Below are 12497 nucleotides of genomic sequence, written 5' to 3'. Positions count from 1 at the left end.
TAAAGAGGGACAAGTCATGGGTAATAACTCCTTGTGTATAAATTAAAAAATAAAGATAAAAATACTTAAAATGTAAAAAAAATTATTATCATTTCATGATTTGAAGTGAGATAAAAAAAAAAAATAGGAAAAAGAATGTGGAGAGTTTTTTGTTGTAAATGTTCCTACATTAATAAAATATTTATTTGTATAAATTAAGTAATATATTTTTACAATACAATAATTAATTTGAATTAAAAAAAAGATAAATTATGTTTCTCCTTTTATTATAAGTGAGACAAATAAATAAAAAAAGAATATGAAGAGTTTTTGTTATAAATGTTCCTCCATCAATAAAATATTTATTTGTAATAAATATAAGTAATTTATTTTTATAATATAATAATTAATTTATTTTTTTAAAAAAGCCAAAAAAAAAGAAGAAAAAAGCTAAATGCAAATGGAGGCCATAGAGAAGTGTCACATCACCTTATTTATGGTCCTCCTCTATATATATATATATATTATTATTTTTTTTGGTGGTAAATTAATATAATTCCAATCCTACACGATTCTATTTAATTTGTCATACCACTTGACTCTTGTCCTTTACTCGTTCACACTAGTTGAGTTTTTTTTTTAGTTAGTTTCAATTTGGTGACATGATTGTCTATAATTATATATTCTTCCAAGTTTGTTAGACATTGATTGAGATTGAAAGTATTAATCTAACTTTTCATCACCAATAGCATATCGACACGATCAAGTGATCTTTCAATATAATAATTTAATATCGATCACATCAAACTGAAATAAGATCCGAAAACTCATTTATGTTTTCATCAGAACTCTCACATCACATTAATTCTATTAAATACTATGTAATGCCTCTTAGATATTAAGGTGTGGCTCTAGTTATCAATTATATTGAATCACCTTGATTATAATTATGGTAAAAAGGAAAGAAAACATAAACAATATATAGCTAGCATACCTTTATTTTGGCTTTGGAAAGTGTTGGTTTTTAAGTAGCTTTCTAAAGATTTTTTAACTGTTGAAATGAATTAGCATAGTGTTTTGGCTTGAGGTGACGTACAAACAAACGTTCTATCTCTATCAAATACGATGGGGGTAAAGTTAAGGTCAAATAAAAACAGTTAGGATATCTCAATTAGATTTGATTAGTTATGGTCCTTAATTATATCAGAATCTTTCTTTCTTTTAATTTAACCTTTTCAAAATTTCCTTACCTCGAGGCTTAAATTTGAGACCTTAGTTATCGATAGAAAGATCGATCTTATTCATTCCCACAATTATTTGTCAATGTCTCATGCCAACTCCCTTATGCCCGACATCAAAATAGACATTTTTGAAACCCTAAATATCAAATGCGCACTCTCTAAAAACACACCAAAATGGACAGTAATAAATGGGTGAACTGTCCGTTTTGATGTGTGTTTTTAGAGAGTGTCCATTTGGTGTTTAGGGTTCAAAAAGTGTCATTTTTTTGTGCCGGACTCCTCAATTTCCCTTATCAAGCCTACGCAACAGCTTCAAGGAGAAAATACAGGGTTATTTGCACTTTTGCTTCTATCTTGTATGTATTGGTCTTTAATTTTTGTCTCTTATGATAAATAATTTTTCGTACAAATAAGTTTATATTTATGTATTATAATTATACCCTTACAAGTTACAAGTTATAATGTCATGACGTGACTTCAATTTTTAAAAAACTTATGTCTTACTATGCATAAATTTAATTGTTATAGGGCAAAAATTAACGACCAATCCATTTGATAAACAAAACATACAACTTTACGAAGAATAAAGCAAGATTTTAATAAGTGTTCCACTCACATTTGGTATGTAAATCACCACGTACATATATATATACTGAGTTCTCTACAATTATAGTAGTAATTAAGAAGGATAGTCCTCTAATTTGAACACAAGATCAATAAGAATCTTTCTTTTAATATAACATATCTACAAAAATAAGTTTAGGATTAAGTTTAGTGCACGGTCAATATAACTAATATTTACACAATTACGTTACTCACAGGATATTACGTACACATAATTTTTATGAAGTAAATTAATTAAAACTTGGTAAAAAGTAACCATTACATACACGTATCTTATGAATTCAAATTGATGATCATATCTACAAATGGTTAAATTCGTGTGTGCACACTTAATTTCCTAATCAAGAATTAAATTATTTTTTGGAAATGTATAACACTTAAACGGCTTTAATTAATTAGATTAAGATTACAAATTTAAAAGTTAGGCAGGATATCACCAAGTACTTTAGCAACAAGTTGCAAAGTTGGAATCATAATCACAGACAACAAGAAGAAAACAAGAAATTAATGAGGGATCAGAAATGTTTTAAATCTTTCTATAAAATGGGTGCTATTATTTAAAACCAAGCTAAAGCATTAGCAAATCTTTCCTTTTAAGTGTAATTTTTCCTTAATTATAATAATTAAATAATTGCAATAGATTTGGCAAATTGAAAGGCCCATGCAACTATGCAAGTAAAAAGAGTTAGGCATCATACACTTAATTAGAGTTACATATAAAATGTTAGGTAGATCGGATATTCGGTATCCACATTGGAGCTGACTAAATTCAGATTTGCGTCGGGAAGTCCCATGTTGTGGGTACAACGCTCTCTAACAAAAGCGATTACATGCCCCAAAACTTCTGATTAAAGATGAAGTTACTTAAATCTTTTTCATTAGAACATTTATTTTAATTTTTAATTATTTGTATACATAAGTAGGATTATTTTATTTTATTTTTGACAAGGAAAAAAAAGCTGTAAAATAAAACATGTGCACGGAATATAGTTATAAAGATTTGAAAGCTACTTATGATGTATGAAGAAAGAGATAGACACGTTATGGTGCAGTCCTCTTTTCTTGTTTTAATTTATTTTAAAGTGAATTTCCCTAACTACAATCACTACCCCTACGTTATTAAACAATTATACATAATTACGTGGTTTTTATCATTAGTACAAAGGGTATATTTGAACTTTTTGAATTGTTCAGACATATATTTAAAACCAAAAATAAAGATTATCGAATAAAACAAATCACAAATTAAGAGATATTTCTGACTCTTTTCTATTTGTGTGAGGAATCGTGACCGCACCTAAATTATCCACCTTAGATTTACATGCTATTAAGGTTGCAACTCAAATACTCGTATCAAATATATTATTATATTAATAAATCAAATTTTATTAAATTCCTTTTTATTATTATTGTGATAAATTATTTGTGGGAGGACATCATGGGATTTTAGGAACTAGTCAAGTGGCTTATTATTACTGGTTATTTTCATCTTTAAAGTCTTTGTAAGTAATTATTATGATATTAACAAATCTTTTAGTGAACATCATGGGATTTGAACTTAGCCAAATTCTTGTCTTTTCTAATGTTTCTACTACCGGCTTTTTGGATAACCAAAGGAGAAAAGAAAATTATAAACGTATAGACTACTTAAAAGTATTATTTAAAAGCGTGTATACTATCTGAACTTGTGTTTATTATAATAAAAAAATATTCTTCCCTCTCATTTTTCTTTCGATTTCTCTTAAGATGTCATCTGCACTTTTCGCCTAAAAATCTCCCTTGGCCTGTCCTCGGTCGTCAAATATATCCTTTTTTAAGGACTCATTGTTCTCACTAAGATTTCCCCAACAATTGTTTCTGAGAGAGTCCAGCTTGATATCATATTTAATTGTTATACCCATGATGTGTATTGTCTATTTCAGCTAAATAGACTCTATATTTGTCTCTTGCGCTACATTATCATCGAATTTAAAAGCTCGTGCACTATGTGAGCTTGTGTTACGTCTAATAAAGTTCTTCACCTTTCAACAAACTATATTAAATTTACATAAATTGACATGTGCGCCCCCTTCTTCAAAAACTGTCCAAACTAAAAGCTTGCAAGTCCTCCTCATTGACCCATCATCAGCGTTACATATATATCATTATAACAATGGATAAGCCGTGCTAATTTATATATTAATTTCCCCTCGTTTACAAGTGTAAATAATATCATGATAATGTTCTAACAAAGAAAGTTATAAAATTTGTAGAGCAAATTGACATACAAAATTAGTTTCGACAATAACATACAAAGATGTAGATCTTTCAAAATCTAATGTCACAAAATTGGATCCCTCTTGGTTCTTTATGCATATTGTATCTAAAAAGACAAGGATAATGATAACATAAAAAAAACCACAAAACATTAACCAATTTTATTTTATTTTTTAAATTCCTCACATCATCTAAAAGAATTGCCAATGTTGATATCTAGTATTTGCTTAAGTTTTGTGTTTATCCTTCTATTTTTTTTTTTGTGATACGAGGAATTACTTTAAATAATTTATTGATGCTTTTGTACTTTCATCTTAATTTCACATTTATAAAATTACTTAAACAAAACAAATAGTATTACCACTACAAGTTTGTGCAATGATTATTCATCAATTATTTTAGATATCCTAAGTGTGAACCTAAAATTTAGTCGATTGCTCTTGTGAGTGCCAAAATGATAGTTACGCTTATAAATTGAATTATTACTATTATTATTATCTAAACTATTGCTTAAGGGGTCTACTTGTTTTCAATTTATAAGATTTAAGTAGGGATTGGAAGTGGGATACAATTATTTCTTTAAAATTAAATACATTAGAAAATGTTCTTAATTACCCTTGCTTGAAGAGTAACTATTTTTTTTGGTTTCCACGTTATTAAATTTGAATTCACGCAGTAAAGTTCTACATTATAAGTTAAGTGCTCTTTAATAAAACTGATTCTATATTTAAAACTCAAAAAATTGAAATCGAATGTTCATATTACATTATAACAATATTTTGCTATAATAATCAAAATATATCCAAACGATCGGTATGAAAAGATTTTTCCATATATGCAAAATACTTACTATTTCTGCACAAATAACTTCATATATGCACAAGCTAATAAGTATATTAATTATTCCCTTCGTCCAAATTTACTTGTTTAGATTGAAAAATAATAGACAATTATATTACTTTATATTTATTAATTTTATCTTTATTACCAAGTACTAATTATTTCTAATTCATTCTCTAATGAGTGAGAAATGACTTGTAATGACTTAATATAATATAATAAAATTATTATTTTATTTATTATATTTTTAAGAAATATGCAAAGTCAATTCATAAGTTTTCGTCAAATCTCCACTAAATTTTATTTTGAAATGGGACTTCAAAATCAAATTTCAACACAAATTAGATGATAGTTGAAATTCTACTATGAAACAAAGAATTTTTTGTATTAAATTAAAACTTATACTTGTTTACTTAAATTAATTTACAAACTAATCAAATAATATCATCATTATTGTGGTGTCAAAGTCTTCAATTGGGACACTTCAATTGTCATTATATTATTATTAATAAAATCTCAATATCATAAGTTTGAATATTGCTTAAAAATAAATAAAAAGTATTGTAGTATGATATTAAAGTTGTTGATACATTTTATACATTATCATCAATTAGTTTAACATAAAATTATTAATCCTAACTTTCTACCTTAAAAACATTTCAGTAGATGAATAATATTCCACTGTCCTTAATAAGATATCTCAAAAACATAAGAAAAATCATTAAAATGAGTGTTTTTTGATTAACAAGTCGAGACGTGGAATTAATCGAATTCAAAAACAAGCATCGAAAATAAATATAAAGAAAACCCAATATTTTTATTTTAATTCCTTCATCCTTAATTAGATATTCCAAGAAAAAACAAAAAAAATCCTTAGAAAGAGTGTTTTCCTATAAGTGGTTCGAGACGTGAAATTAATCGGATCCAAAAACAAATAGTGGAAATGGATTAAAAAAAAGAAGGAAGGAAAAATAGCCAACTTTTTTATTTTAATTTCTTCGTCCTTAACTAGATATTCCAAAAACAAAAAGAAGTTCCTTAAACGAGTACTTTTTGATTAGCGGTTCGAGACATGAAATTAGTCTGATCCAAAAACAAACAAAAAAGAATCCTCAAAAAGGGTGTTTTTCTTGGTTCGAAACGTGGAATTAGTCGGATTCAAAAACAAGCAGCAGAAATTGATTTTTTTTTTTTAAAAAAAGGAAAAAAACCAAATATTTTTTATTTTAATTTCTTTGTCCTTAACTAGATCTTCCAAAAACAAAAAGAAGTCCCTTAAAAGAGTACTTTTTGATTAGCGGTTTGAGACATGCAATTAGTCTGATCCAAAAACAAACAAAAAAGAATCCTCAAAAAGAGTGTTTTTCTAGGTTCGAAAAGTGGAATTAGTCGGACCTAAAAACAGGCAACAAAAATGGATTTAAAAAAAAAGAAAAGGAAAAGAACCAAACTTTTAAATTTTAAGTTCTTCATTCTCAATTAAGCTATTCCAAAAACAAACAAAAAAAATCCTCAAAAATAGTGTTTTTTCTGAGTTCGACACGTGGAATTAATCGAATCCAAAAACAAGTAGCAGAAATAGATTTTTATTTTTTTTAAAAAAAAAAGAAGAAGGAAAAAGACCCAGCTTTTTTATTTCAATTCTTTTTAACCCCCAAAAGAACTGAAAAGGCACCTCCTATAAAAACCCTTCTTCTTTATTCATTCCCCTCCCCTGTCCTCTTTACTTCATTTTCACTGTTGTTTTCGGCGAAAACTAAAAAATCTTCAGTTGCCGGAGCTAGAAACAGAGGAGAAAAGCTTTTTCATTTTTTTCAGTGAATTTATTTGTATCCAAAAGGGCAATGTCAGCTTGCAAAGATCAAGATCCACGTATCCATGCTATACAGTCTAGAATTCGTGTTGTCCCTAATTTCCCCAAACCAGGTGTTTTCTCTATCTTTTCCCTTTTCTTTAACTGAGTTGGGATCATGGGTCGACCCTAAATTAGGTAAAGTTTTAATCTTTGTTGTTAACTTTTGTGGGTTTTGAAATTTATACAGGGATAATGTTTCAAGATATCACTACTCTGTTACTGGATCCAAAAGCCTTCAAAGATACAATTGATTTATTTGTGGAACGGTACAAAGACAAAAGCATCTCAGTTGTTGCTGGTAAGCACTCCGCATTCTTAGCTGCAGACTGCTTCCAACTACCAGAAAAATGGGATTATAAAAATAGGAAAAAAAAAGCCCCATCCTTTTTAAAAAAAATAAATATATTATATGCATTTCTTGTGACCCCCCATATAACTCAAGAACTTGTAATGCATGTATTTATATATGTATATATGTTGTCTTTTGCAAAGTTTACTTTTTTATTAGTTAGTCTTGTTTGTGTCTGGAGGTGGTGGTGGGGTGGGGTAGTGGTGAAGCTAGAAATTTAGTCAAGTGTGTTCAAGAATTAATATATGCATATGAAAAATAATTTTTAATTTTTATATATATATAGTATAATTTTTTTATGAAGGGTGTTTGACTAACCACTGGATACTACATGTCGCTACCGTACTGGGTGGGGTGGAGGGTGGTGGTGTTTACAGTGATGTGGGGGCCTCTGAAATGCTTTTGTGGGCAATGTGGGAGTTACTGTTTAATCTTTTCTTTATTGAAGTCATTTGAGTGTTTGAGTTATTTAACTATGAAAGGTAGCTAGTGGGTAATGTTATTGATGACTTTGTGTGAAGAGCAAAATGTCAATCATTCAGAGCGTTCAATGGGGGCATGTGCTGGAGTCCCATTTGGATTTTGGGTTTAGGGGTTGCCTAGGTGGTGGTGGTGGTTGGTAATGGATAATAATGTTGGTGAAATATAGGCGCGGACCCATTAGCTTTTGGTGTTTCCTGTTCCTTTTTCTTCACCCCTTGTGTTTGTACAGAGATATTCACTCCTAGTTGAATTGTTTTTCCCTCTCAATGGATGATGCAATAACACTTTCTCATTTGTGTGTGATTGATTATGACTAGAGATAATGCTTGATGGAATTGTTTATTGAGGATAGAGTCCACTACTATGAGTAGGTTCTTTGTCCTTTTTAGTTTGATTGGTGCATGATGTATGGTGGCTGGTTTGAGCTATACTATGACTTGGGAGACTTCTTGGACATTATAAAGTGGGAAATGAGCAGTGTGCGCCTTGTTCATAACTTTCCGCTGTCATATGTTTCCAGGCTACCTTGTCCTATACTAGTATTAAAAAATGATTTTTATGAAATATCTGATGAATGATTCCGAGACTGTAAAGTAATATCAGAGTTGTTGGACAAGTTAATAGGTTGCTGAGTGCTGACTAGTGAACAAAATGTGAGGAGATTCACCAAACATGATGGTTTTATTTAAATAGTATATTCAAGGGAGTTGGCAGTGGATCAATCAATGAAGCTGTAGTGTTTTTTTATGCATACACCCTAATTAGTAACTATAGTATACTGTTACTATATGGGAGTAGTCTATCATTCTACCATCTTTCTTTGCCTTCTCTTTTTCTTTAGATATAATGATTTTAGATACAAAACTTACTATGTTAGATAGTTTATGAGCATCTGGTGATTTTGTGTTTTATCAACCATTGGCTACACTATATATCCCACTAAGTGTATCAGGCTATAAGGTAAAGCCATGTCAATGTTTCCTGGAATTTTTAAGTCGGACCAAACCATGTCTCAGTTGTGGTAGTCCAAACTGAAGATCTTATGTCTGGCCAATGATATTTATTTCTATTTATTACTCATCTAGTTTGAAATCTTTGTTCTGGCTTGTTTCTGGTTCCACCTGTGACCTGCCATTTTCTTCTGTCGGACCAAAACCTGGCATTTGATTTTTCTGCATTTGCTGTTTTTTTCTCGCCACTACATGTATTAAGATTCTCTTCGAAACATCATTCTTCTTTTCTTTTTTTCTGGTTGTGTATGGCCATATGAGAGAGAGGATTAAAAGAGACTGAAGAGATAGGAACATGTTAGCCTATAGTCAGCAGGAGTTCCATGTGGATACAAATAGTGGACTGCAACTGCAATTTGTAAAAACTGCTGGTGTCCTATTCAGAACAATATAGTGCCTTGGAAAAAGAAGAAAAGAAGTATGAGAGATGGATTATAGATAAAGCAGTAGGTACCTATAAGTCGAAATTATGCATCTATACATTATAAAATTACAGGAGTTTAAAGCAGCATCTTGCATCAAAAAAAAGTTGTTGTTTCCAAAAAGACTAGGGATGTGAATGGGTGATTTCGCTGGCACAAAACAAGGAAATGATCTGAAGGTATAAGGTATACAAAGACTATACCTTCACGTTCTATGGACACGAAAAGCCTCATGACTTACATGAGCATCCCCTCTTGCAGTTTCTGCCATACAAGTTTTTCATATCTATTCAAGTACTAGCTGTGAATAGTGAGTGGTATGCAGACCGCTTATTGTAATGTTTGAAGTATGTAGGATCCTGTGAGGGGGTTAGAGACAATAGAACAGAGATCATCCTGATGGTTTTCTCTTCTCACCAGGGATATAGTAATCAAATTACTGTAAGGGCTTTCCATGCAAAAAAGCTTCTTTAGTGGCTTGATCCTTGTTTTTTTGAAGAGAGTCTTGCTGGTAAGGTCCTGATGTTATCTTACGTGCCTTAATTTTATCCAGCACGTGGGAAAATAAAATCAGATCTGGAGATGATAACGACTAGCAATGGTCATATGCCTGCTTTATGACCTTTTGTACTTCTTATCTTAAAAGGTCTATCAGTTGTTTATTCTCAACTTGCATAGAGGATTCTGACTATCGTTCATATGTTTAATTGCTTTTGTCATATTATTGATTTATTGTTGTGTCCTCTCTTTGCGGGATTCTATTCCTCAATATGAAGCATTTCTTTTAATATGTTGTTTATCTTGGAGTGGCCTAATGCTGTAGCCCTTTTCCATGTTGTATTCCCATACTATTATAAATTTTTAATCAATACTGCTGTAGTGAGTAACTTGCAAATATTATTTCTTTATCATCTTTTAGCTGACTTGATCTCAACTTTATCGCTTCAATATCTCCAGGAATAGAGGCTCGAGGATTTATATTTGGTCCACCAATTGCTTTGGCGATAGGGGCAAAATTTGTCCCTTTGAGAAAACCAAACAAATTGCCAGGTATATTTTCATCCGTGCAACAACCTTCTTGGAATAATGACATCTCTTTGTCACATGCGCCTTTTTAGTTAAATGAGTTGGTTGGGTTGGATGGCCAAGTGTGTTAGTCACATTGATCAGTCCATTAGGGTGAAACTATAAAGGTTGACCTTTTGTCTACTATGGCTCCTCAGAAGGACCAGTTTCTGGAAACACATTGATATCTGATTTTCCTTCCCTGTAAACGATGTTACTCGACACATTTCTGAGAATTGGAATTCTGCTATGAAAGTATTTAAATCCTGATGTTTGATTCATATGATGTCCCATCTACGGGGTAAAAGGAGGAAGAATTCCAATTTTGACATAGTACACATTTTAACTTGAAGTAGATAATCCATTGTTCCTCTTTCTCTCTCTCATATATATATATAAATATATACTGAGGAATGCTTTTGAAAACTGTGAGCTCATCATGTTCGTTTAGTATGAGTGCATTCTATGACACCACTAAATACTCATTATCATCTCACTTTCTCAATGTTACTGTGACTTTAAATGACTGCAGGTAAAGTTTTCAAACAAGAGTATGACTTGGAATATGGAAGTGATTGTCTTGAGATGCATATTGAAGCAGTAGAAGCTGGAGAGCGAGCTTTGGTGGTTGATGATCTGATTGCTACTGGTGGCACTGTTTCTGCAGCTATGAATTTACTTGGTAAACATTTTTATGATTCTCTTCATGTGGATAGAACTCTAGTCCAGGAAACTTCCAATGGCTTTCAACTAATTCGAATGAATGTGCACAATAGAACAACATGTACATATGCTGCGGAATACGCAATTGAATAATGCTGTAGCACTAGAGCAAAGATATTGCTAGGCAATTTTCAATAGGATCTAAAAGGAGCTTCAGTTGCTTAATTCCGGGGTGGGGTAAGGTGACAGTAACATCCTATACTATGGTCTGGAATTTGCATCAATTAATGGCATCATAGCTAGGAGGACACTAGGTTAACTTTGTGGTCAGTTTTTGTTCTGTATTCCTTAAGAGAGGCATAGAGTATGCAAGTAGTTGATGGTATATCTCATAGCATGTCTCAAAACTGTTGTAGAAATATAAGTTTAAATTCCTATGAAATTTGGCATTGGTTTTAATACTTTGTATATCAAATTTAGGATTGTATTTTCAGTTAGGATTTGCATTGAGGAATATGTGATTTTGATGTTAGGATGTGACATTATATAATATAATAATTTCTCCCAAGCTTCTGTATAACTACACTATGACATCCCCAGCTCCGCTTTCTCTTTAAATTTTAATACTAGCTGTTCTGGCACAACCTGTGGTATAGGTATGTGTCTACTAACCCCAAACCACAAGCGCACTTTTGATGGTTCAATGTCATATAATGTGTTTGTCTTCTCATGATAAGTAGTCTCCGAAATTCATATCATCACATCCAATAATGCCCTATTTCTTGCATTTTTTTTTGCAATTTGTTGAATAAAATTGTTCTTTCGCAGAGCGTGCTGGTGCAGAAGTGGTTGAATGTGCATGTGTGATTGAAATACCAGAATTAAAGGTGCATCTTACGCTCTTACTGCTCTTCTTCTGATCCGCAATGTATGGTTAACTTGCTTGGTCATCAGGTTACAATGTGAAATATTCAGGACTATGTAATTAAAACATAAATTTTCTTGCCAAAAATGCTTTTAAGGAAAGATCTTGGCAAAGACTTGATCAGAATTACTCGTGAACTAACTGCCCGTCTTTCCACATTCCTTAGCAAGTTGGTGAATAGTTAAACTTTAGTACCAAAACCTATCTTTTTACACATGGAAAACCAAAGTTATGGTAGCGTCCTCCTGATGCAATGATTCGTCCTCTCATTTTCTTATACCTGGAAAGCTAAAGAAGCATATTTCTGCCTTGTGTTCTTCTCTAAGATAACTTTGTTGTTGTTGCAGGGTAAGGAGAAGTTGAATGGCAAGCCATTGTACGTGCTGGTGGAGTATCGGTAGTATCTGCAGACGAATTATGTTTATTGTCATAACAAACTGTACATTAGAGGGCGCTATTATTGGCCAACTTGTCTGGGTTATTATCTTTTCATTCTTGATTATGTGTAGTGAATTTTGAAAAAAGGCCTTTTGGTTATGTGGAGAACTCATTCATGAGCTTAAGTGAAGAAAAATTATGCAAAACGGATTGTTCATTAGAAATTTATCATCTTATTCTATGAAATAGAGCCTCTGGTTTCAACAACATATCCCGTGTAATCGCACAAAGTGGGGTTTGGGGAGGGTACAATGTACACATACCATACCCCCTTTAGACGCAGAGAGATGGCTTTCGATAGATCCTCCGTTCAATATTGAAATTATTAGATAGTAATGGAAGCACAA

General features: G+C 31.4%; 1 protein-coding gene across 1 annotated transcript; it reads left to right on the top strand.

Moving 5' to 3' along the window:
- Positions 1-6606: 6606 nt before the first annotated feature.
- On the top strand, positions 6607-12195 carry LOC125826488 (adenine phosphoribosyltransferase 4). Its single transcript, XM_049505835.1, has 6 exons — positions 6607-6866; positions 6983-7093; positions 10017-10109; positions 10657-10806; positions 11616-11674; positions 12060-12195. Exons 1-6 carry the CDS (start codon positions 6785-6787, stop codon positions 12111-12113), a joined length of 549 nt encoding a protein of 182 aa, XP_049361792.1. The 5' UTR covers positions 6607-6784; the 3' UTR covers positions 12114-12195.
- Positions 12196-12497: the final 302 nt, after the last annotated feature.

The sequence above is a fragment of the Solanum verrucosum genome, unplaced genomic scaffold (genome assembly GCF_900185275.1).
Source record: "Solanum verrucosum unplaced genomic scaffold, falcon-dt-bn FXZP01000060.1, whole genome shotgun sequence".
NCBI classification, from domain to species: Eukaryota; Viridiplantae; Streptophyta; class Magnoliopsida; order Solanales; family Solanaceae; genus Solanum; species Solanum verrucosum.
This window is presented reverse-complemented; position numbering and strand designations above follow the sequence as displayed.